Genomic DNA, 27,409 nt, shown 5'->3' on the forward strand with positions numbered 1-27,409 from the left:
GGGGGGGGGGGGGGGCACCCTGGTTGTTCCTGGGGAGACTCCCGAGTGCCCACTGCAGCTGAGTTCTTCACGGCACCCTCCACCAGTGTACTCAAAGTGCACTATGTCACTTATTTCTCATGTGACTGCCTTATTAAAATCTTTCAAAGGAATTTAATGAAGAAATAAGAAAAATCATTCTTCACTTCATCTAAGCCATATATTGTAGACTCTTACAGCTAAGCCTTACTTCAACTTTCTTAAAATGGAGTAAGATCTCTAGAGTGAACAAAAGTTAAAGATATGATATAAAAAAAAAAAAGTAACAGATAACCCTCGTTGGTAAAGAACAAGGAATTGTTCTTTATATACCGGACCCTCCCTAAACTAGGGAATATATTCCCAAAATTACCCATTATCCTGTAGGCTAAGGGAAAAATCGATCCATTACCCCCTGAGGAGTTCCAAAGGATCCTGGACACACTAAAAATTCTCAGTAGTTCCTACTCCTGACCACCTGGTATTACCCTACCTGAGCTGTAACATCCCCACCCATCCAAAACCTGCTTGAAATTCAGCTACAGAGTCTACATTAACATAATGCTTTGGCCAATGATGCAGGCACAAAAATTAACGTTCAAGAATTTCAAAGTTGTGGTTGCCGTGGGAACCTTAATTCCAACTGCATGGCACAGATGCGAATCGTGGAGTACTCCCAATACTGATAAAACTGGAGATCTCTATTTACTCTGTGCAATGAGGCACAGCTACAGTTACTGAGAGAACCTTATTTTGGCATTTCTAGGCTTTCATGCATTTAAATTCTCAACCTTACCACAATTTCATTTGCCGGATTAAATTGCCTCCTCTGTGGGGGGACTAAAAGAGAGAATGAACTGATTGGCCAAACATTCAAAGAACCCCTCCTGTATACGCACAATCAGATTCAAAAGACAATCATGATATTTTTATTTTACTCTTATGGGCTGTCTGTAAACTCTCATGCAAATGAACACAGGGCATGAATTTCAACTTATAAATGCACCAAGACATGTGTACGTGCAAAACATCAGAAAAGCACATTTCTCCTCTTTAGAACTACAAAAGGGATAAATTAAAGCACAGAGCACTAATGTAAACCATGCTGTGTTTAATTTCTGAAAATTGTCCAAACACCTGCCTGTGGCACCCTCTCTCACAGTGGACCCAGTTGTGTAACCAGTTACAACACTGTAGTTTTATCAGAGGGAAAAATAAAGGTTGGAGAGTGGTCTATAAAAACAAGACACCAGCAAACAAGTAATTCAAGAAAAACTTCAACCCCTATCTCCAACCTCTCACAGCTTGTAACATTGGAAAGAAAATGACCGGAAAATTTACAACAAAACTGCCTGTAGACTACCAACCCTTAATAGTTTTCTTCCTAAGTATTTCTCAAAATTGATATACCAAACCCCAATCATACGTGTAGGTAAAGCAAGCACCTTTGCTGCCCAAAGATCCAACAAACAGCACAAAACAGTGTAACTAATAATTTCAGTTACCACTCACAATAGATGAAGCAGGTGACCCCAGAGAATATATATACCAAGTTTCATTTCTTCCTCCAACGAAAACATATAGAACTTTCAAATCAAAATGACCAGTAGAAACAGGCCTGACAATCATACATATGAGATATAGACCTTCTCCTCTCCTAATTCTCAGAGAAGTAAAATCCTGTTAACAAATAAAACTTACAGTCATCTGATGTATCCCGGCCCTAATTCCTCTCAAGCGCCTTAGGGAGCAAGGCCCACCCAAAACAAAGCAGATCAGTGAATGTGGTTCAGGAGACACTGATGCCTACGCAATGAAAGCCAGGCTGCAGACACTAGGAAATAATATTTGGGAGAATTAAAATATTGTCTTTTAGCATTCTCACACATATGTACCATATTTAAGTATTCTCCAGCTCCTTCCCTTCAGCTTTTGAAAAGAGGCTCCACTGCTTCCCTATTCTCACCTGTGTGTTCTCCCCTTCTAGCCTCGGTGGTCGGATGCTGGACAGGTGGATGGTCTTGTAGTCACCAGAGTTCAGCTTCACGACAATGGCATCTGCATTCAGCACTTGCATCACCTGTGGGCAAAAGGCAAAAATGTTCAAACCTGCTCCAATGGCCCAGATCTCATAGCACACATGCTAAGGAGAAAGCCCCACCACAGTCATAAGGAGAAAAGTCAGATCAATAGCCATCTGGGGTATTCCAATATCATCCTTCACTGTACAACAATGTTGGAGAGAACAATGCTATAATTATCAGTCCCCAAACACCTTATTATGATTTCTCTATGAGACAGAATCTATATCATTCACAAAGATAGTACTTTTTTATCTTTTGCCCTGACCAAGATGTCTGGTTAACTACAAAGCTTACAAACTGGAAATCTAGTCACTACATGTTATTCATGATTTTCCTTGAAACAGGTTCTAAACTAAAATCAAAATCCCTCACTCAATGTGAATCTAGGAAAAGAAGTAAGGGCTGGATTAGAAAATACCAGCACTAGATAAGAACCAAAACAGGATGCCCCAAAAGAGAGCAGAAAAATCAAAGGCAAGTGAAGGGCAGAAAGAATTGTCGTCACAGCATGGTAAAGGAGAGGCTCAGCTGTTAATCTCAGGGCAGAAACATTACATTGCTAAGATATTACTTCAACTACTCTGAAAGCCAACTTTTCAGAGCATTGCTATGGGCAACTTTGTTTTAGACCCCAGTATCAGTAACACTGGACCCACTCTCAGCTAAAAAAAGATTAACCTCCACTCTTGGGTAACTTACAGAGGTATCTACTAAAAGGGCAAAAGCACAAATATTCCTCTTTGGAGGTTATTAGAACATTCCACCAAAGTATACAGAATAAAATCACATTGAAACTCACCTAGGACCACATCTGGGTTATAACTAGAACCCATAATTCAGCCAGCGGTCTACAATTCGCCTGATTATATTCAGAGCCTGCTGTTACAAGGCTATTTGTGTTTTTCTATATTTTTTGTGTTTTTTTTTAAGCCAGTAATACTGTTCTACAAGGTAGCTATTGACTACATATCACTGTCACCATCCACTTTGTCTGCAGAATCAAAACCAACTCTTCCAGGCTTCAATCAGGCCCCATCAGGAGCCAAGAGGCAGCTGAACAAACTACAGGGTCAGCTGCCGCAGTGAGGGCAGACTCGCAAAATTTCCCTCCTCTTTCAAGCGAGAAACAAAAGGAGCCAGACTCGCCTTTGCTATGGTGGATATCACACTGATAGGTATCCTAAAAGAGCCCTCACTATTCCCTGGAAGGCTTCATATCTTTTAAAACAGAATATACCCATTTACTTGCAGACTCCCCCCCAAAAATGGCTATTCCAAAGAAGCAGCCAACCACATACCAAAAAGAATAAAGACTGATTTAAGGAACAATCTGAACCCAGTGAGAAATTATACATGACAGGAAATAGCAGGAAAAAAGCACCATCAGACAGAATGAATGAAAAAAGAAAGATAACAGTTGGAATCAAGCTGTAGTCCATGGAAGGCTGACTATGACTGGCAGATGGGAAGGCATCCCCAGGTTTTACCACCACAAGTAATGAGAGGCAAGTGTAGGGAAAAATAGGCCAGTGATCCGAAGAATGACAGGTCTGAGAAACAGCAGTATAGATTAGGAGAGAGAGTATTTTTAATTTTCAAATAAGTAAGATTAACTTGCAAACCTCAGCATAAGCAAAAGCCAGTCTAAAGCGATAGCCATTCTGCTTTAACTTTTTTGATAGATCTGAGAATCCCAAAGGCTAAACACTATAGCCCAGACAGGCAGAACCCAAAACTCATATGGCCAGAAAAAATTAGTCCAAGTCCCCAGGCAATCAAAAGCATGATCTGGGTCACATGAGGACCACAAGGTCAGGGCTGCTTACCTGCATATGGGTGGTACCAACGCCTATAGGACCCTCCATATCAAAGAGCCCCTTATACCAGCCCAATCCCGTAGAACTGAAATAACAGCCCAGAAGGTATAACCAAAAACAGTTTAACTAACGGAAAGAAAAAGCACACCTTCTCATTGCCATCTAGATGTTAATGCCAAGCAAAAATGCCCATCACGATGGAATCTTCCTCCCACTCCCTAAAGACACCATTAGTGACTTGGACAACCGAACAAAAGAGACAGACCACAACTAATGATTTCTCTATTCTTCAAAATCCCACATTTGGGTAAAAGGAGAAGTATCATAAAGTGGATGATAAAACATTCATGGGCCAGAGAATTCACAATACATGCTATTCTGCTATCCTACCTTCAAACCAAAAAGAAGAAAAATTCCACAAAGCCACACCAAGCAAAGTAGCAAATCAACACTGCTCCTCCCTCAAAAGTACAGGACCACCATCTCCGATGCACATACTCACAGTACTTGCTAAATCTCAATGATGCACAGAGCTACACATTCCTCTCACCCCAAAATTATTATTAAATTATCAACTGCCAAAAATATAAGGAAATTCCCATTATCAAGACATGAGAAATATCTTAGACATTCTCCACTCCCTAGTCATGCTCAGAGAGGAATAAAACCAGGGAAAGTATCGTAGTGCTCACACCTTCACCCCGATTACAGAATGTGAAGATCTAAGCGTACCCCTGTGACAAGTTACTGGTACTCGTCACCCCTAATAATGTGTTAGCAGCAGCAGCAGCAGCAAATAGATTCTTAGAGCTGTAAATTTCAGGCCTCAGCTACAGCCTCTCTGCTCAGCATCTCCCTGATTAGAAACCTCCTCTTCAGGAACTGCACACTCTGATGCTGGCAACTGAACAAGGCCCAGCTTTCGGATGAAGAAGTGTGTGGTGAATGCATGTGTGTGTGAGGCTTATGACTTTTTATTCCTCTTTAAATTGTGTCATTACTGTCCAGAGAACAAGCAGCTCCTGAGCAGAGACACAGAAAAAGCAATAAAATAGTGGTTATAGTCACGTACTGTGCAATAAGTAAAATGCAGAGTGGATTACTGTTCAAAGCCTGCTCATCAGCACCGCTGCAGACCACATTTATAACCATGATATTTCTTATGGTGCTTTTCACCTGCATAAGTCCATGAATGCCCACATCGCTCACTCTCTCCACAGCCATCAGATCCTTAATCACTCTACCCCTATACGCACCTACCATACCACACACTCTCAGAGATAACCTAAGGGACAGGTACAGAAGTCTGCACAATGAAGTCACTAGCTGCACTCGAAACACTAGACCTAAACCCAGTGTCTCCATTTCTTGCAGCCCAACTGTAAAAGGAAAAAATGAGTGGCTTAATGATGACGAGTGTAGGCTAAGGGCTGCCACAAGTCCAGAGAACTGCAGAGTTCTGTCCGGGGCAAGCGACATCCCTTCCCATCTCTGGCCTGCTGCCACACTCCCCATCTGCAAAGCCTGTCCACCATGCTCGCTGGGAGGCCAAGAGACTACTGTTCAGCTTCCTAAACCCCTGTAACATATATAAAACGAGCAAAAAAAGCCAACAACAGTTTCCTGAGCTACAGAGATCCTCAGAATAGCTCCCCAGACGCAACTACCAATACTCCCAAAGCTGCCTAAATTATCAGTGCTGGACAAAAATAAAAGGAGCATCAGCACACATGGGGCTTTTATGGGTGCCACCAAGGAGTGCCCTTGATGGGGCCGCTGGGAATGGGACACCAAATCTGAAATCATGTCCCCCGGCTGCTTCTTCTGCTCCCTACGCCTGTATGCTAGGTCTCTTCTCCCCAAAGCTAATCGTGGAAACACAACTGACGCAGTACCAGAAGCAGCTGAAAAGGGAGTACACGACAACCGTTACAGCAGTGGCCTGCAGCCACCCCCCAGAAGGGTACAGCTGCCACCCTGTACCCTTGACAAAATACTAAGCACAACAATGTGTCAATACAAATAATTCCAGGCACCTGAGCATGAGCAAGCAGACTAGTCAATAGTAAGTAAGGAAACCAGGTATCAGACAGATTCCAACAGATGAGGCACCCTTCAATATGGCCAACCAGCATTCCTCAAAACTGTCACAGTCATCAAAAGCAAAAGAAGTCAGGGGCACCTGGTTGGCTCGGCTGGTTAAGCATCCAACTTCAGCTCAGGTCATGATCTCACAGTTTGGAAGTTCGAGCCCCATATCGGGCTCTGTACTGCCAGCGCGGAGCCTGGAGCCTGCTTCAGGCTCTCTGCCCCTCCCCCTCCTCAAAAATAAACAAATATTAAAAAAAAAAAAAAGAAAGTCCGAGAGACTGCCACATCCAAAAGGAGCCTAAGAAGAATGACAACTAAATTTAATGTGCCATGGTAAAGCAGAGTCTGGAATAGAAAAACAGAGATTAAAGAAAAACTAAGGAAATCGGACTAAAGTACGGACGTCTGTTGATAATAACATACCAATACCAGCACACTAATTATAATAACTGCACCAGACTCCTGTCAGGGAGCAGAGAAAACTGGGAGGAGGGCAGGGGTAATGTGGGAACTCTATACCATCTGCTCAATTTTTCTGTGAATCTAAAAGTTGTTCTAAAAAATAAAATCTCAATTCAAACGGCAGGTTAAGTGTTTTTTACAAATCTTTTCTAATTCAATTTTTATATTCTTATCAGCAAATCAGTTTACTAATGTAAGCTACAAACCAAGTCTTGATCTCTTTTTGGTGCAGAGGTCACCTTCCAAACCAAACCATCCCCAGAACTTCCTTTTCACCTGAAATCCCTATGGCCAAAGCCCAGGAGATAGCTAGTATTTTTGAATTCTCTCCAAATTACCAAATACAAATGTAACAGAAGAGTCTAAATAATGCCAAACATATTAAAAGGTGTCTTTGCTTAAAAACCATCTCCGAGAGACATGATAATGAACTCCATTCAGAGCTAGGACTAGAAGCACAGCAGAAAGCTATCAGGGCCAACCAGAGTAAGTCCTAGAGTCCACTATGTGCATCCATGCATAGCTTCAACCTGACTTCCAAAACTACACATGGCCACAAGTCCAGACAGTTAACTACTCAGGGTCATCTCCCAGATGGAGCCCTAGAGGGTAAGCTCCTTGAAAGCAGGAAGCACTTCTCGTTCTTCTGCATCTTCTCAAAGCAGAAGGGCTCTAAGCAATCACTTGGTACAGAGAACTGAGTAAGAGTCCTCTAACCAGGCAGGGTGGAGAGAAGACTCCACCTCCTGAAGTCATGCTGTCACTCCCCAGCCCTCCCACCACCGGAGTGGTATTCAGGTCTATAAAATCTGCAAGGCCCAAGAATCCAGCAGCAGGGACAGGGAAGCCAAGCCACGTGCTCAGGGGACCATATGGCTACAAACAGCACAGATCAGCTAAAACGCCACAGGGAAGGCAAGCAGGAAACTGGGAAGCCACGACAGGCACAAAAGTCTCAAGCAGGCTCAGCTAATCGCTGTGAAGTGAACATGCTTCTCTGCTAACCTGGAGAGACAAGGAGAGCCCTCCCTTGCATTTCCTTCCTTAAAAAGAGAAACTATGCAGAGGATGGAACACATTCTTTCAGTAGATGACATGTATCAAGACGATACTTTGCTGCATTTCAAGTTTCTCAGAAGTGAGACGTTTGGCCAGCACATCTCATCTACAGCATCAGTTCCCAAAATCATCTATAGGGCCTGAGAGGCACCCAGTTCAAGAGTTCAGAGGTTAACTTTTTCAGGATTTTCAAGCTATTTAACTGTTCCCTGTACAATTAACTTCTAGGAGACAGGGTAGGCAACTGTGAAATAGAGAGCCACTATTTGTTCAGGTCTTACGGTTACATGAGCCTCAGAGTAGTATCCTTTAGCAAAAACTTGTAGGACTGTCAGACTGTGAAGTCCCAGGGCACCTCAGAAACACCTCTAGGTTTTTTTTGAAAAAGCAGAATAGTATTAACAAACATTTTATATCAGGTATATGACTACACAACAGTTGGATTCTAGGTCACGAACAGAAATGCAGATCATTTTTTTCCTTTTGGATATAAGGTGGTATCCCATGCTCTACAACAGAGGATGGCAAACTGTGGCCCAAGGCCCTCTAGCCCACTGCCTACATAAAGTTTTACTAGAACACAGCCACGCCCATTCACTTACTTATTATCTATAGCCTCTTTTCTCCCTACGGTAGCAGAGTCGAGTAGTTGCAACAGAGACTACGTGGTCCACCAAATGCAGAATATTTACTATGTGGTCCTTTAAGAAAAAACTGGTCAACCTATGTTCTAGAACCTATTAGAAAATGAATACACATAGGGCAACACATGGTTAACATTCCTAGAAAACTGTTTGGCAAATATGCTGCAAAACATTCTTATGGAAATAACTGCCATTTACATAGAGATTTATTCCATTTTCTAAATAATGGAAAAATTATACACTATATGAATATCGACCTATTGGGGACTGGTTACATAAATTATGCAGACTCACAATGGAACATTATGAACAAACTAAAGCAAGCTCAAACATTTACTTTGGCGCCCTCCCTAAATACCTTTAAACAAAAATAAAGGGATTTTGTTGTTGTTGTTGGCCCTAAGTCCAATAGGACAAATATAATGGGAGAAAAAGAATATGGCACCAAAACACTGAAAGCTAGAAAGCAGATGGATGAGTGGTAACAGACTCCACAGATTCACAAAAGCTAAATCCTGAACCAGTGATAAGAAAACATAATAGTCAACCTGATTTATACTGCAGACTTTCCCCACCCACCAAGACAAAGAAATGGTCAAATCAGGAATCTCAAGTAGAGATGAAAATGGGACCAAAACCTAGGCTTGGTTTATGTAAGAAGCACCTGGATTTTAAGATACATACCATAAATCCCATACATAGGTTCACTGCTTTTAACCCAGTGTTTGAGACCTCATTCTTAAATAAGAAGGATAACCAAAGATCACTGGGTATCTAAGGGAAGCCTCTAATATGAAAAATAAGGGACCAAAATAACCGAAGAGAATTAAAAACAACATGGAAACTACAAACTATGCAAGGAAATTTTTCAAAAAATTATAATTAATTCCTCAGAAAGCTAATAGATATTTTATCTCTGAAACAAGTGATATTACTATTAAAAAATAACAAGAGAAGACAGACACATAAATCAACAGAATGGAATAAAGAGCCCAAAAACCAAGCCATGCTTATATGATTAATCTGCAACAAAGGAAAAAAGAACATACAATGGAGAAAAGATGGTCTCTTCAGTAAACGGTGTTGGAAAAACTGGTCAGCTACATACGAAAGAATGAAATTAAACCACTTCTTAGACTACACACAAAAATTAATGATTAAAGACTTAAATGGAAGACCTGAAACCAAAAAAGGCTAAAAAAAACCCACAAAAAGTAATCTCCTGGACATCAACCTTAGCAATATTTTTCTTGGCTCTGTCTCCTCAGGCATGGGAAACAAAAGCAAAACTGGGACTACATCAAGCTGAAAAGCTTTTACATAGCAAAGGAAATCATCAAGAAAACGAAATGGCAAACTAGTGAATAAGAGAAGGGATTTGCAAATGAAATATCCAATAAGGCATTAATATCCAAAATATATAAAGAACTCCGGAGAATTCAACACCAAAAAATAATCCAATTTAAAAATGGGCAGAGGACGTGAACAGCACTTCTCCCAAAGAAGACAAACAGATGGCCAAAAGACACATGAAAAGATGCTCAACATCACTCATCACCAGCGAAATGCCAATCATAACTACAATGAGATATTACCTCACACCTGTCAGAATGGCTAAAACTGAAAAATTAAGAAAGCAACATAAACATTTTACTCAAAGATATAGACTAGCCAAGAGTTGAAAATGGCTGCCTCAAGGAAAAGGAAAAGAGGCGAGTATATTTCTTAATAAGTCCAGAGTTCTTTAAACTTTTATGCATTAAAAATAAAAGTGTAAAAACTTAAAAATTATACACAAAAGAATATAACTCACTACTACTCAAAAGTGGCTGCCAGCCTGCAATGAGAGAAGGAGCTTGTACCAGAACATAAGTCAACTACATCACTGAGAACATTGCTGACATTTTTTCTGTAGCAAGCTTTTCTTGATGAAAGAAGCAATGCCTTGATTTACATTCTGGCTCAACCGCCTTCTATCAAGGCACTATGAGTAGGACTGGTAAAGATCAAGGGTCAGCACACTTTCCTGTACAGGGCCAGATATCAAATATTTTAGGCTTTGCAGATGATATAGTCTCTGTCACAACTACTCACCTCGGCCACTGTATTACAAAAACAGCTACAGACATCATGGAAATGAACAGATGTGGCCATATTCCAATTTATTCATGTCATTGAAATTTAAGTTCCATATAATTTTCATGTGCCACAAAACATTTCTATGTAAAATCCACCCATACTTCACAGACCATACAAAAACAAGTGGAAGGTCAGGCTATGTGGCCCAAGGGTCAGTCAGCCCAGCCGACTGCTGGGATAGACAGTATAATCAACTTTAAAAAAAAGAAGTCTGTGTGATAAGTTTCATTAGCCTGAGTGTGTTTCTTCTCCTTTTTATGCTTTTGTATTTTTAAAAAAAAAAATAATAATGCTAAAGAATTTCTAAAGCTCAAGAAGTTCTGAAACCATTTACCTACCTACAAATACATTTCTCTTTCTACTCTAGAAGCAGGTCTATATTCAAATGACCTAAATTTATATTAAAGATACTACAGGAGAATGGCTATTCCCCTTAATCCTCAGATAGTTTTTAGAGGCAATTTTCTTTACTCAGCATTTTAACAAACAAAACTTCACCGTAATGGAAAAAAAAAAAAGCCTCACTCTGTTTTAAAACAAAACAAATAGGGGTGCCTGGGTGGCTCAGTCGGTTAAGCATCCAACTTCGGCTCAGGTCATGATCTCACAGTTCGTGGGTTTGCGCCCAGCGTCGGGCTCTATGCTGACAGCTAGCTCAGAGCCTGGAGCTCAGAGCCTGGAGCCTGCTTCCGATTCTGTGTCTCCCTCTCTCTCTGACCCTCCGCTGCTCACACTGTCTCTCTCTCAGAAATAAAAACATTAAAAAAATAAAACAAAACAAATATACATATCCTGGAACCCTAGATTAAAACAAAACAAACAAATAAACAAAAATGGGAGGAAATGTCCCAGCTCCTCTCCAGTAACCAATAAAGTCATATTTAAGAAAAATACAAAGCTTTAGACTCAATCATCTAATCTTTCAAAATTTCTTTCTTCAGAAATGCATTAGTTCCCTGACCAGCAAAGGCCCAAAACACTGCAAAATCTTCTGGGTTTTTCTATAACTCAGGTTCAACTGAAGAGGGGCTAGCATGGACAGCACAAGATACAGGGACCCTCCTAAGCCTCATCTATATCAAAATATCACACCCTCTCAGACTGATGATGGTGAAAACAGAGACATGCCTCCCTTGCTGAGTGAATGATCATCCTTCACTGTGTAGCAATAGTCTTAGAACAGGTGACAAGAAACATAAGCAGAACCAACTAAGTTCCAATTAGGTGCAACAGCCATGTCCAAGTTTCCAAGCTAGTGCAGTCCTCACACAGAAAGGAAGCAGGGGTTCATTCTGGTCTGTACCAAGACTTGGAAGATGCATGGGGGAGTATCCAACCAGGAACTACTCCCTAAATAGGATAAAAGACCTAATTATGGTTAGGTCTAAAAGACCCAATTATGGTTAACTTGACAGCTGCCTGGAGATCACCTACGACAAAAGGAAAAGAAGCCATTTGAGCACTCTGTGACTTATTGCTTTGGGCATCATAAAAAAGAAAATGAAGAAATTCAGCCAATTCCTCAGAAACTGTTAAAATTTTGCCATTCTAAGAGAAACCAGTCCAGGATTTTTTTTAGGCTGACAGTGCCACCTAGTGGCATTCCATCTTAAACTCATTTGGGACAGCCAACTCTCAACAGATACAGATATGTTAATTAACTTCTTTTAGTTCAGGAAAACAAAGCTTAAAGCACCTCTTGCCAAAAAGTAAAAATAGATTGGAAAACATGATGGCACTTTGGTAAAGTGAGGGAAACAGGTCTACCACTCATGGTACCAAACCCAGCAATGAAGAAAACACCCAGCTCTGCTGCTGGACCCAAATGATCTACTGAGCAGCACTAGCTCCTGTCAAAGGAATCCATCCCAGGACACTTCAGGAGAGCTCTCTGGAAAAAACATCACATGAGAAAAAACTCAAAACCACAACAGTCCCAAAACAGAAAAAAAGAGAAACCTGAGCTCACACACACTTTGACATAGGAACTCTAAAGNTCATGATCTCACAGTTCGTGGGTTTGAGCCCAGCGTCGGGCTCTATGCTGACAGCTAGCTCAGAGCCTGGAGCTCAGAGCCTGGAGCCTGCTTCCGATTCTGTGTCTCCCTCTCTCTCTGACCCTCCGCTGCTCACACTGTCTCTCTCTCAGAAATAAAAACATTAAAAAAATAAAACAAAACAAATATACATATCCTGGAACCCTAGATTAAAACAAAACAAACAAATAAACAAAAATGGGAGGAAATGTCCCAGCTCCTCTCCAGTAACCAATAAAGTCATATTTAAGAAAAATACAAAGCTTTAGACTCAATCATCTAATCTTTCAAAATTTCTTTCTTCAGAAATGCATTAGTTCCCTGACCAGCAAAGGCCCAAAACACTGCAAAATCTTCTGGGTTTTTCTATAACTCAGGTTCAACTGAAGAGGGGCTAGCATGGACAGCACAAGATACAGGGACCCTCCTAAGCCTCATCTATATCAAAATATCACACCCTCTCAGACTGATGATGGTGAAAACAGAGACATGCCTCCCTTGCTGAGTGAATGATCATCCTTCACTGTGTAGCAATAGTCTTAGAACAGGTGACAAGAAACATAAGCAGAACCAACTAAGTTCCAATTAGGTGCAACAGCCATGTCCAAGTTTCCAAGCTAGTGCAGTCCTCACACAGAAAGGAAGCAGGGGTTCATTCTGGTCTGTACCAAGACTTGGAAGATGCATGGGGGAGTATCCAACCAGGAACTACTCCCTAAATAGGATAAAAGACCTAATTATGGTTAGGTCTAAAAGACCCAATTATGGTTAACTTGACAGCTGCCTGGAGATCACCTACGACAAAAGGAAAAGAAGCCATTTGAGCACTCTGTGACTTATTGCTTTGGGCATCATAAAAAAGAAAATGAAGAAATTCAGCCAATTCCTCAGAAACTGTTAAAATTTTGCCATTCTAAGAGAAACCAGTCCAGGATTTTTTTTAGGCTGACAGTGCCACCTAGTGGCATTCCATCTTAAACTCATTTGGGACAGCCAACTCTCAACAGATACAGATATGTTAATTAACTTCTTTTAGTTCAGGAAAACAAAGCTTAAAGCACCTCTTGCCAAAAAGTAAAAATAGATTGGAAAACATGATGGCACTTTGGTAAAGTGAGGGAAACAGGTCTACCACTCATGGTACCAAACCCAGCAATGAAGAAAACACCCAGCTCTGCTGCTGGACCCAAATGATCTACTGAGCAGCACTAGCTCCTGTCAAAGGAATCCATCCCAGGACACTTCAGGAGAGCTCTCTGGAAAAAACATCACATGAGAAAAAACTCAAAACCACAACAGTCCCAAAACAGAAAAAAAGAGAAACCTGAGCTCACACACACTTTGACATAGGAACTCTAAAGAGAAAGCCATTTTCTAGGCAGACAGAAAGAAACCCTAAAATATGAGAGATATTTCAAGGTGGCAATGTCCACAAAACTTTAACTCATGAACTTCTAATGAGGTTATGCAAATTTATGACAAAGTTCTTACAGTTTCTAACTCCCCTGTAATAAACACACGCATGTACGCAATCACTACATACACATTCCACACACCACTGGCTTGCTTTAAAATAGAAATGCTTCAGGCCTGGGTTGATGGTTCAGATCACTGTATTGTCACAGCCTGACAATGTCCACAATGCATCTCAAGATGCTGAGAATGACTCACCTTGGCAACAAACTGCTTGTCCTTTTGGTCCAAATTAGCAGTAGGAGCCACATAGTCTCTCCATATTCTCAGCCTGCGTTCCTTGGCAAACCTGGCAACAAAAACAAGGATGCAAATCATTCAGACAGAATAGGTCAGCAAACGGGATCCATCATCACCATGGGAGCAAAGAGTACAGAATCCTTCTCTACCTCATAGACAAGACACCCCAGAGAAAGGCCACCAGTCAAACCAGAACAGTGTGAAAACAACAAGAAAGTATACAGCAACTGGAACTATCCAAGATGCATATATACCATACACCTGTGGCTGGCTGACCACGATCAGGTGTGCAAGTTTTCTAGCCCAGACCCTCCAAGTCCACCTTGAATTAGCTCGTTAGCTTATCCAGTACCTCCTGAGTGACTAGCAAATGCCAGGCTGGAATGACAAACACAGAGCAACTGCTCTCAAGTGGGAAGAACACCCACAGCTAAACAAACAAATATATTTTTTAAAAAGCAGAGGTCTGCTCAATTTCCATTTGAATTTAACAAAAATCTATCAGCTAACCAAATTACCTTTGTAGTGCATCTGAAGAGTAAGAAAAGGGATAAAAATCCACTAGGAGTTCACGGACAAAAGTGGAAAAACTGTGTTGGCAGAAATCTGTTTTACGGCTAAAATACATCAGGCATTTTTTTCAGTCAGACTAAGAGAAGGAAAAGGATTTTGTGCAAAAAAATTTTTAAAGCCAATGAATAGCTAGATTTACAAAAACGCTTTTTGTGTTTTGTAATTACAAGTCTTTACAAATAAATGGATACATGTGCAAGGAATGATTATTTCTGAAAACAGTACTGCCACTTTTTAAAAGAAGCACTAAAATGAGAAAAAGACAAAGTAGCATGTAGTAGCTGTAAAATACATAACATACTTTGATATAAATTTAACAATGCAAGCAAGTCAAATACAGCATGCAAAACAGCAGGCAAGTAATCACAGGTTATTGAAATATGATTTGGATTCTTTAGTCTAAACCTGTTTTTTAATGATGAGCCCTCTTAAAAACCCATAAAATCCATAGATGTTGTAAAACATGTAGATACCACTGTCATTGTACTCACTTCCTTCAAAGAGAGGCAGGAACTTAACGCAAAAAGAATTATCAATGAAAATTATATTTAGAATAATGGACTTACAGAATTTTCTGAAAACAAAAAAAATTCTGAGCATCACAGAATAGTCAGAGGTATCTAGAACATTATATTTGATGAGAGTATTTTATCTTTTGAATTTAACTATGGAACATGAAGACAAAAATTTTATAGAATCATGGTATTATATAAATCAGATTGCCGTATCTAATGGCCCAGATTAAAATCTACTTTTATAAAAAGTTACAAGTATTTCTGCTTACAGGCAAAGAAGGATATGAAAGATCCAAGGGAAGAAAATTATAGTCATACAATACACGTTCTTCCCTACCTCTTAGCTGTGTACCTCAAAGGCCAAAAATATAAAGTTATCCAGACCATTATAGTTCTAGGATTCTGAAATAAGCCATACAACACACCTTAAGAGTGGATCATTGTCAGCAGTGATTGGTGGTCTTCTGCTTAAATGTATCCTGGGAGATGGTGGCCAGGACTTTCCCCAAACATCATCTCTACTCATCTACTCTTGCTACCTGCTTCATTTTCTTCCATTTACCCTGTCTAGTGAATGAAATTCACCTACGCCCAGAAATTCTTACCTCAATACTTGAAACAGCCACCTAATCTTTGGAATATCGACTACTGTTTTCCTGGAAGTAAGCTTTTTCTACATCTGCTTTAACCATGAGGCCCCTAGCTGAAAATGTGACAACAGTACCTCATAGTTGCATTAGCATTTTTAATTAATACATGCTTCAATAAATGAGGGCATTAGGCCTCACAGTAATACTGAATGGTTCCTGGTTTAGGACCCACAGGCTCCATGTTTCCATCATACCCCTGGCTCCAGCCTGCCTGTTAGGCAGTAGCCAGTAAGTAACTGTATCATCTTCAAATGAGCCTCAAGCTATGTCATTCCAAATGCCTAAAATCCAGAATTTAAGTGAAGGGCTTGGACAAAAAGGGACCCAAAAGCATTAAAGCAGCAAATCTGATGAAGAACAATTTCTGAGTGAAGATCTAGGCCCTTACTGTACAGCAGTGAATCAGACAACAAATGACTTATAAGTAAACCACTCCTGTATGAAATCCTAGCCTTGTTTTGGAATTTCCTTAATCCATTACTGAAAGGTAACAAATACGGACATAGATAGGGGAGAAAAGATGGCTAGATTTCTTTCCCTAAAGATCCTAAATAAGATCCTTAGCTAGAAGGCTTTACTGACAGACCTTACCTCTCAGCTGCCCTCAGCTTTTCTGCTCCCCGAGTATAAACTGCAATTGACCAATCCACACAGCGTGCAAAACCTTCCTTCAGGAGGAGCTCTGTGATGTTGCCATTCTGAAAAACAAGGCACATGAGAAGGCAGGCACAAGAGAATCCACATCTCTAGACTTGTGACACAATTAACAGCCACAATCTACACTGCAGTTCACGATGGATGGATGAATGGATGGATGGATGGATGGGTGGATGGGTGGATGGGTGGATGGGTGGATGGAAGGAAGGAAGGAAGGAAAGAAGAAGGAAGAAGAAGAAAGAAGAAGGAAAGAAGGAAGGAAAGAGAGGGTAGAGTTCCTCTCATTAGGAAACTAGCCCCAAGATAAGAGGCCCCACTCCTATCCTAACAGCTCCTCCTAACAGCCTTGGCTTCGCATCCCCACAGTAATGCTCACTTAACAGAAGTAGGATAAATGTTAGTGGCATTGAATGGAATTGACATTTCAATAGCTCTTCCTGTGGGCAAAGGAGGATGTTAATCTTTAGTAGAGATTACACCTTATTATTTCCTTCCCTAAGATCAGCACTTACACCCCTTTTCAGGAGAGAGCTGAAGAACAGGCTGACTAAGGCAATAACTTCAGCTACATTTTGCCCAATGAATTACAACTTCCATTCTCCTGTGCCACAGAGCCATCTGGTAGGGCACCAGCAGATAGCGAGTACTCCAGAAGAAACAGCCATGACCTTGGCACACTCCAAACCAAGCGTCCCAGCCTTTCACAACAGCCATCATGAAAGAATTCTCCAGACAAAGAATAAGAGTAACAGGAATTTATTCTGTACTGGACATAGGGGACAATAATGAAAATGCATTTACACTTGGGTGTTAAAAAAGAAGGTCATTTCCTTTCAAGGAGAAACACTCCTACCAAAGTCTATGCCCAGGTAGAATGGATAATCACAACTAGAAGAACATAGAAAACCTATTTCCTTCTCAAAAGCAGAGTTAGGAAGTAACTGGATTAGGCCTGGAGTACACAGAGTCATTTTTCCATAGAAAGGATTCCTCATCATAGTTCTACCAATACTTTAAAAAGCTACCTTCCAGGCCTACATACAAACCTCAGCAATCCTATTCCACATGTTTCAGTGCCACTTCTCATCTGTGTGGCAGCCTCTCAACATCAAGGACCAACACTTGAGGAAATAAGTCAAGAGCTCCTCTTCTTACAAACTCAAAAGTTGAGATCCACTTTCTAAAAGTGAGTAGTTCAGCAGATCTGTCCAATTCTATCAGCTAACTGATATCTCCCTAGAAAATGCCTCAAAAATCAGATGATAATCCTGCCAAGATCTTTAAATGGCTCTTAAATACAGAGAAAAATAAAAGTAGCAAACCATAGGCCATCAAACACCAAATGTACCCCCCCTTCAAACCCTACACAGCTCAGTCTGCACGGCCACACTCACTGGATGAAGGATGGTACCCAGAATGTTCTGGTTGTGGCAGCTCTCCAGAATGATCTGAACATCTCTCTGAAGTAGTCGAGACTCGGTGAAAAATTTGGCTTCTGCAGCAAAAGGCTCTGGTGTTTCACTGCCGTCTGCTTCCCGTCGAAAAGTTGGGCACTAAAGCAAAAGCAAGGTAGGTGAGTAGTACAGCCTAAACATGAGCACCAGGCACTCTCACACCACACCAAACTGTCCAAAACCACAAGTGCCACAAAGCTAAATGAGGCAAGGTCGCAAATCAGGTCTTATAACCCCTTTTTAAAAACATACTGGTTAAAGTGTCTAGAAATAGATCTTCTCAGACTACTTGGTAAGACAAATAACTCAGGTCACTATCATGCGGAAATTTTAAATTATAGTTGAAAATGACCCCTTGCCAAGCTAAGATTCATCAATCAGTGCCTAGTTTTAAATCTCTGATTTTTTAAAAATCAAAATGGATACCCTACGTTGAAACAAGCCATTCTCAGCAAACATCAGAGCCTCTCACCTCTCCTTTATGGGTCTCAACAACCTCTCCACACAGCCCACTCAAAACAGATCCTGAGTACTTCAAAATACTTTTTTAAATAAATCTTTAAAATATGTTTTTAATCTTGTTTGATCTAATGAGAAAAGTCCCACTGCAAAGCATACAGTATAAAGTACTCTAGTCACTGTTAATGGCCCATACTAGAAAGAGTCAGTAAGTCCAAAACCCCAGAGTAGAAGAATCCATCTGTCACTGAACACTTCCACAAACCCTATATCCACCCCATAGCCCAGTGTATGGTCTGACCTTGATCCCTGACAGCATGACCGTAACCAGGTAGTAATCTGGGAGGAGCAGGGCCCTGACCACACTGCCGTCCCGCACATGCTCGATGATAGCTGTGTGACAAAATAAATAACTTAAGTCATTAGCAAAAGTCATGCCAGGAATAAACATTGCCCATCCAAGCTCCATTTAACAAAGTTCATCTCCCCAAAACCCTCAGAAAGCCTCCCTCTGAGAAGTGACAAAGCACTGGGAGATCACAAGTGTGTACACAATAGACTCTTCTACAAACTACGCCTGGGAATATAGATTACACTGACTTCTCCATCTTTTGAGCTTCCTGGGATCTCACAGCTCGTCCCTGAGCTTTATTATCCATAAGCTAAGATGCTCTTCTGAGTACCAGGTGCCAGCAAAAAACAGTGAGTCAGATTTGCTAATAATTTTACTCAGTCTGTAGTTAACCAGGTCTCAAAACTGGGCTAAGAACTTTAGCACAAGTGAGTGTATGTGTGTGTATGTGTGTCTGTGTTTACATCTTTATAGAATATACATTTCGGGGATGTTATTTAAGCAGCATCTTTTAGAAAACAGGAAGATTCCAATGTGGAAAATTACCAGCAAGTTACTACCCTGTACCAGCAAAGGACTAACCTCTCTCAAAATATACCTGATGTAACCTATGTACACTGGATTCGAGTTACCTTCCAAAATACCATGGTGTTGTTGCTCTCTTAACAATTTCCTTCAGATACCAAGTAAAATAGTTTTGATAAACCTCAAGAGACTTGAGAGCAAACAGAAATCACCCTGCATCATGTCGGTCTTTTCCCACTAGCCTCACCATTGACAGGCTTCTGATGGTGCGAGTCCACAAAGTGCCTTGGGTTCTCAATGGTGTACTTGAGGTCCCGAATAGTATGTGAACCGTTTCCCTCGCTCCACATCCCTTTCTTAGCTGCCTTTGCTTGTTCCTCACATTCTGAGAGCCGGTTTTGCTCAGGACTAGGACATGAAAAATAAACACGCATGAGTTAGTGAGTTCACAACAGAAAAAAAAAAAAAATCAGGCTCTTCTTTGAACTCTTTCTTTGGCATCTGCTCCACTTGAAGATACCAAAGCACTTGTTTCAGATCTATGGCTGCAAACCCAAGCCTATAACCAGAAAATCACCATGAGTGCAATTTCCAGATTCCAGACTTGTTCCCTCAAACAGATTCGCTCTTGCGAGCATTTAATGAGAAGATACAAAGAACACACGTCTCGGTACTGCCACCATCAGTGACTACAAGAGAACAAGTTGGTGGCTCACAGGGAAGCCACTCCAGGGGGTACAGCTTCATTTAACCATCCCAGAATCAGGAACTGGAATCCAGGCAGAGCTCAGCAAGACGCAACACAAGGAAAGTGACTAAAAATCACCCTTACTCCCTCTTGTCTACAGAACAGGGCTGGGGAATGCAGAACAAATACTGTTATTACAGATGTCACCCAAAGCTACTTATACATACAATAAGACCAGCTCAGGAAAAACAGTCTGAAAAGCCTCCATTTTGAAAATAGAAGGCTCCTTTACAAAGCAAGAAAACAAATATATAAGAGAACAGCCAGAAAGCAAGAGAGACCAAAAAATAAAGCGTGCTCTCTCACACAATACACACACACACACACACGTAAGCTAAAGGAAACCGTGAACTGCAAGGCCTTTCCACAATCTCAATACCTGGTGACATCAACGGCGGTATGCATAAATTCAACCTCCCACCCTGAGCAGTAGGGATACTGGGATTCCTGACCTACAATTTCTCAAGCCAGTAGTCTTCAGTACTGCTGTGTCCCCCTTCCCCCAAACAGGACAGTCACATTCTTAGAGACCCAAGATTGCAAACAGAATTCAATAAAAAATATACTTCAGATATAGAAGCAAACATAGAAACCAAGAAAAGGAGAATTTAAGTAAAGACAGTTTCAGAGAAAAAAAGAAGAGGACTCTAGGGGAGATTTCTTTATTGAGATGGTACAATATAGGCATGGGCTTCTTAAAAATTTTTCATTCTGGTTGCAAACTGGATTCCCAGAAACTACTGCAACGACAATCATGCCAACAGTCCTCCTTAAAATACAACTTCAGCATGCTTCCAAAAACACCACCTAAGACAAATGTTTTTATTCATTAAATTCCCACATGCTCACTCCCCAAGTACAGGCTCCAGCAAATGTTTCTTTGCAGTTAAAAAGGACCCTCAGAAGTATATGATGAATGGGTTGGCCCCAAAGTCTATGAAGGCAGGAAGAATGCAAAAAGTATACTCTTGCCTTTGCTCATTCGCTTCACTAATACAGTTCATGCAAATATTTACCTAAAGCCTTTTACACACCAACAGCAGTCATATAATATAGCAAGGACTTAATGATTTAAACAGCATCTTTAGCCTACAAATTACTGATGTAACATATCACTTTTCAGAGACTAAAGTGTTAATTAAAGCCAGCTGCAATCCATCCTACTGCAAGCCAACACTGGTGAACTTGAACATGATACATGTACTATAAAGCTTACATAACTAACACTCATTTCCATTAAGTTCCACTGCCATTAGCTAAACACATACATTTTTACCTACTGCTTGGCCATCTACAGACCAAAACAGACTTAAAAAGCTTTGGAGAGAGAGAAAATTTTCCCTGATTTTAAAACAGAACCATTGAGCCTTTATCGGTTACTCTAGCTTCTAAGCAGCAGATTTTGCTTTGAACTCTATTTATTCACTCCACTTTATTTTTTACTGCACTTGCTTCTTGTACATGACGTATCATATATTTATTTGTTTATTGGCTTATTGTCTGTCTCCCCATTAAAATGTTAGCAGAAGCTATCTCTTTGTTCATGGCTGTATTCTCAGTGCCCAGAACACAGCCTGGCATATAGCAAGTGCTCAATAAATCTTTGGGACTAGATGGATAAATACTCTGTAACTGAATATCAGTGGCATAAGACATAGCCTATGGGCTCTTATGAATATAAAGAATGGAAGTGTCTTGTCTCAAAGCCTATTTTTAAAGGAGTTATACATGTCAAATGTCACTAATCAATGCTCAGAATAATCCACACCAAGGCAGCAATGTACCAAAAAACCAGGAGAGTACCAGAAGTTCCCCACTGTATGACAGGGGACAGGAAAGAAAATGCAGCAAAGCATTTTGAGCTGACTACCCACCCCCCCTAGAGTAACCCCAGCTCTCACAATGGACTATAAGGGGTCAGAAGAGGAATGAATACTTACTTATTAGCTCTCATGCCTTCTCTCCGGGTGGCCAAGCCCTCTGCAACCAGAGACTCTGCAATGTTTTCCCCATTGGTATCTGAGGAGGAAAAAGGGAATTAAACACAAGATTCAAATCTCCCTCCAACAGAGGCAGAGCTCAAATGGAACCACTTTCACCCTTAGCTCTTCAAGGAGAGTGATGTTGCCAGAGAATTGGACAAGGCAACAATACAGTGTTGAGTTTTTCAGAAAACCTCTTCTCCTATAATGTCTACTCTCAAAGACCCAAAGGTCTATAAATCTTCTTAGGACTTTGTTTCCAATTTTCCTGTGTAACTCCCAGGCCAAAGGCAATCTTGGGGACTGAAGGAAAGCATGGCAGCCCAGGAGAGTATAAAGAACACTGACCTAAGAAGCAGAGGTCTGGAGCAGAATACAAATTCTGCCATTTAATACCTTAGACAAGGTCTCTCAGTGTCTTAATTTATTCATCTATAAATACGGAAGAGTACCTGCCACATGGCTTCTTGTGAGAATTAAACCACAATGTCTGTAAATCTCTTAGCACAGTGCCCAACACAACAGCAGGAATTAAAAACAAATCAAATTTGAGTCGTCACACCTGTACAATCAGATGGCTTCATTTAGGAATGTCTATCACGTTTTACACAGAAAGTCCAATTCCTCTCAGGATGCCCTATTATCTGCTCCAAGAGGACACAAGACAAGCTACACCATTTGTCTCCAGCTCTGGGAGACACGAGGGCAGAGGTAATGCCTAGGTGTCTAATCTATCATACAGCAGCAGGCAAGAAAAATGAAGTTAAACTTAAAACTCAACCTGATTAGGTCCTACCTGGGCACCTGAAACATTAATTGCATTTCCATCCTATTGAAAAAGTTTCAGTCTACGTTTTCTCTTAAATCTCTGCTTGTCAGACAAAGCGGTAAAGGAATCGCCACATAAAAATCTTTAATAAGGCAGAGAACAAGGTCCCAGATTAAACAAACACGGGAGTCTAGCTGATAGGTAATGTCAGCACAGAATAAAAGTCTGTGAGATTTATATTCGATACACTATGTATCACTTCTGTAAGCAGTAACAATATACACACCACCCCCAAACCCAGCCTAAATGCCTTGCCATTAGCACTGCCCAAATTTCTACAGAAGCAAATTATAAGCCTCTTTTCCTATCAAGGAAAGTTGAGATGAATGATATTTATACAAGGAATTCTCAGGTTTGGGGCACTTAGGTGACTCAGGCAGTTAAGCATCGGACTCTTGATTTTAGCTCAGATCATGGTCTCACAGTCGAGATCAAGCCCTGCATCAGGCTCTGCGTGGACGTGGAATCTGCTTAAGATTTTCTCTCTCCTTCTGCCCCTCCACCCCCTCCCCCCCAAAAAAATGAATTCTCAGGTTCTGAGGCTGAGCATGAATCCTAAGAACCTTTCCACTGAGGTTACTGAAGCCAGATACAGACACACAGAGCTATCTGACATTAGCAAGTATTACGACTCCCAAGAGCAAAAGTCAAAAGGAAGGGTTTTTAAGGATTTAACAATTAAAAGTTGAGGGGTGACTGGGTGGCTTAGTCGGTTAAGTGTCCAACTCAAGTTTCAGTGCAGGTCATGATCACATGGTTCATGAGGTCAAGCACCACACTGGGCTCCAGGCTGACAGCACGGGACCTGCTTGGGATTCTCTCTCCTTCTCTCTCTACCCCTCCCCCACTCACTCACACACTCTCTCTCAAAATGAAAGAAAGAAGGAAAGAAAGGAAAGAAAGGAAAGGAAAGGAAAGGAAAGGAAAGGAAAGGAAAGGAAAGAAGGAAGGAAGGAAGGAAGGAAGGAAGGAAGGAAGGAAGGAAGGAAGGAAGGAAGGAAGGAAGAGTTGAGCAGTAAGGTGCCAAAATGTCAGGAGGGTGGAAAGCAGCCCAGTTACAAACAAGGTGTGTGGTCATAAAACCAGCCAATCAGCTGCACACCAAACAGCTTCCAGTTTTCAGGCACAGAGCACTATGAAATGGCTGTTGGCTGACCCACTTCTAAAAATTGAGTTCTGACTGCTCCTTCAAAAGGGAGAAAAATATATTTCCCTGGATGAACTCCTAAAGGAGGCAACAAAACGTGGTGGATAGAATACTGAAATGGGGAATTTGTAAGTCAAGGATCTGACTCTTGCTTATTACTTATCAAATTATAAAATTGATCAACTCACAATTGGGATGATATTCTGAGCAAGTGGACTGTATTTTCTCCAAATGTCAGAAAACTCTTTTTTTTTTTTTTTTTTTTTCAGTAAGTTCTAGATCAACCACAAATTCCCAAATTCTACCATTCTTCCCCAACATAAAAAGAAGTGAGTGGGGAATCCTGGCTGGCTCAGTTAACTGAGTGTCCAACTCTTGATATTTGGCTCAGGTCATAATCCCAGGGTTTTGGGATCGAGTCCTATATTGGGCTCTAAACAAGCATCCAGCCTGCTTAAGATTCATTCTCTGTCCCTCTCTCCCTCTGCCGCTCCTTTGAGCACACACACATGCACATACACTCTCTAAGTTAAAAATAAAGAATAAAAATTAAAAAATTAAAAAGGAGAAACCATGACATAGGATAAACATATGGATATGAATTATCTAAGCCACTGTTCCTTTCATTACAATTGGCATTGAAATTTCTTTAAAAGATTAAAAACATTAAACTTTAAGTCATTTAAACCTTTAAAACTGAAAGATGTAAGTAATTCCAAAAATTCTTTCAGCATATATTTATTGATCACCTCCTATGTACCAGGTTTTATTTTAAACACTAGTACATTAGCATGCTACAGTATATCCAGTTTATAATCTGGGTCACTTTTAAAAATAAACTTTCTAAAAACAAAGAATTTTAAATGTCAATTTCCTTCAACATAAACACTTAGACCATTTTAATTGAAGGCTGAGTTTATTTAAAAGAACTCTTAAAGCTGGTCCCTACAGAAATTATCCATGCCTGACATTTTGGTAGTTTCAGTGAGGTCTCTGTCAGAGCAACAGAAGACTGACCAGCTGTTGTGGAATTGCAGTTTTTTAGGTGATAAAATCCTGGAGTGATTGCATTTTGAAGACCATGGGCTTCTATTTGTATTACATTCTTTCTAACCAATAGCATCCATCCAACAATAATGCTTAAGTATATTATATCCTAGTATATTATTTGAATTTTGGGTAAAAAATAAATTTGTATCTTTCTGAAAAGATACGATATAATTCTGTAGTTTCCCATACAATCAAGAAGCAGATAGCCCTCTGTCTGGGAGGGTGAAAAGGGTGTCTATCTGCTGGGTAAATCAAATAAAACAATTCTAGGGTCATCCCTAACTCACTTTTCCAAAACCTCTACAGTTAGAATCTTAAGAGGATGGTGTTAGCCATGCCACATACCCTGTTTCCTTATTTCTAGCTACTTACTACCCAAATCAAAAGATTATCTAAAGCAGCTCAGTAGGAAGTTCATTCCATCAAAGAATCACAGAATTTAATCGAAGATTGTAAAAAACAAAAACAAAAACAAAAAACAAACAAAAAACAAATCTGCTCCCAAAGTAACTCCCAAAATGGCTGCTTTATGGAAAATATCCTACCAATCCTTTCAATGTCTGATTTCTGTTCAAACTCCATTCCACAATCGTACTCTCCTCTCCCTCCTAATCCAAGAAAGATCAGAACACCTAATGTCCCATGAGCCATCTGGCCCAGCTGAACAACAGACATATGTGCGCTACTAAGTATACACTCTGTGCCAGAGCCAAGTGCTTTACATATACTATCTCCTTCAACTCTCTCAATAGCTTACAAACGAAACTAGAACTTACAAAAGTTAAAATTTAAATAAGGGTACATGGTAACAGAAGCCAGAATTCTAACCCACATCTACACAACTCCAAAGCCTGCATTCTTTCCATTCCATTACAAAACAAGTGGCTTGCAAAACCCCACAAGCCCCAAACAACTCTTCTTTTCTTAAAAAGCCCCAGGAGAAGAAAAGCCACAAGATGGATAAAGGAAACAGAAGATGCAACAGGAAATCTATAGGAATTCAATTAGCACTCTGACCTAGAAGCACAGAGCCACGGAGTTGCACAGGCTGATGGCCTAACTGTAAGGAAGAATGCCAGGGTGTGCAACACACACCTAAATCAGGCCAGGAGAGCAGGCACAGGAGTAAACAAGGAGCAGGAATCGGGGGTCAATCCCCTGCACCTAAGCACCATGAGCTCTGGTACTCAAAGGACTTCCAATTACAACCACAGCCAACTGTCCTAGAACTCCCACCACTAGAACTCACACGGGTCTTCTACAAGATAAAACCAGATCTTTGGAGAAACTTTAGACTTAGAAAGGAGTCCTTTTCTCCTTGCTAACTCACCTTTTCCAAGGTAGATCATGCCATACTCTCGCCCTTGGGGAGTCTTGTTTTCTATCGTGAAACAGACTTCCTTCCCAATCAGCTTCTTCCGAAGGAACTCTCGGGCAGGAAATGCCCAGGGCTGAAAGACAAAACAAATGTGTCATGTAAGAACTGCCTAGTTCCCAACCAGAATCAGCATTCAGGCAACTTCATTCCTTCAATACCCTGACCCTACACTAAGCCCTGAGGGGAACATATAAATGAAATGCACACAACACAGATCACACATTTAGGGGGCTCATAAAAAAGGAAGATCTAGCACTTGATTTAACTAGCACAGGCCCTGAAAACAGGCTTCACAGCTTCCCAGATACTGGCAGTAGTACTTTCTCCTCCATCACTTTCTATTCAGATCTACTTCTACATGAAGTTTACTTCATGAATAATAACTGCCAATAATTTTATAGCACTTGCCATGAGCCAGCCACTACTCTAAATGCTTTATATTTATCAACCCACTCCTGAATGGGAAGTCCAGGCTCCAGGAACTCACCTAGTCAAAGGGAAAACATAAATAACTACTACCTCCATTTGTTTGTCTCTTTCCAGTTTGCAAAGTGCTTTCACAAATTATTAAACTAGCCTGAAACCAGCTCAAGACACAACTGTCAGTAAGGGCAAGGTTCTAGTGCTCTTATTTCCCAGAGTGAGTCTCCAGCTCAAGAAAGAACCTAGCTGGCACGCCTGGGTGGCTCAGTAGGTTAAGCATCCAACTTTGGCTCAGGTCATGATCTCATGGTTCATGGGTTCAAGCCCCACATCGGGCTCTGTGCTGACAGCTTGGAGCCTGCAGCCTGCTTCAGATTCTGTATCTCCCTCTGTCTCTGCCCCTCGCTCGCTCTCTCTCTCTCTCTCTCTCAAAACTAAACATTAAAAAAAAGAAAAAGAAATAGAAAGCCTTGCTTGTGTCATTCCCCCTACCTTTTTTAAGAACAGAGTTGAGAAGGGCAAGATCTATTCTCCCCAAAATGTCTCCTTTTCCTGCTGTAGTCTGAGGATGTGGCAGTGGGACCCAGGTCCCATAATCTTATGG

The 27,409-nt window shown here is 40.8% G+C and overlaps 1 protein-coding gene across 1 annotated transcript in view; it reads right to left on the bottom strand.

The window, feature by feature from the left end:
- The window catches only part of SND1 (staphylococcal nuclease and tudor domain containing 1), a 417,734-nt gene that overhangs the window by 349,885 nt on the left and 40,440 nt on the right, over positions 1–27,409 (bottom strand). Inside the window, exons 3-10 of the mRNA XM_077770770.1 lie at positions 26,335–26,455; positions 21,937–22,015; positions 19,496–19,656; positions 18,673–18,764; positions 17,853–18,011; positions 16,393–16,499; positions 14,022–14,112; positions 1,985–2,098 (exon numbers count right to left, since the gene is read on the bottom strand). Coding sequence (XP_077626896.1) covers positions 1,985–2,098; positions 14,022–14,112; positions 16,393–16,499; positions 17,853–18,011; positions 18,673–18,764; positions 19,496–19,656; positions 21,937–22,015; positions 26,335–26,455 — 924 coding nt within the window. The remainder of the gene's footprint in view (positions 1–1,984; positions 2,099–14,021; positions 14,113–16,392; positions 16,500–17,852; positions 18,012–18,672; positions 18,765–19,495; positions 19,657–21,936; positions 22,016–26,334; positions 26,456–27,409) is intronic.

This window comes from Crocuta crocuta, unplaced genomic scaffold, assembly GCF_008692635.1.
Source record: "Crocuta crocuta isolate KB4526 unplaced genomic scaffold, BGI_CrCroc_1.0 scaffold266, whole genome shotgun sequence".
In the NCBI taxonomy this organism is placed as follows: Eukaryota; Metazoa; Chordata; class Mammalia; order Carnivora; family Hyaenidae; genus Crocuta; species Crocuta crocuta.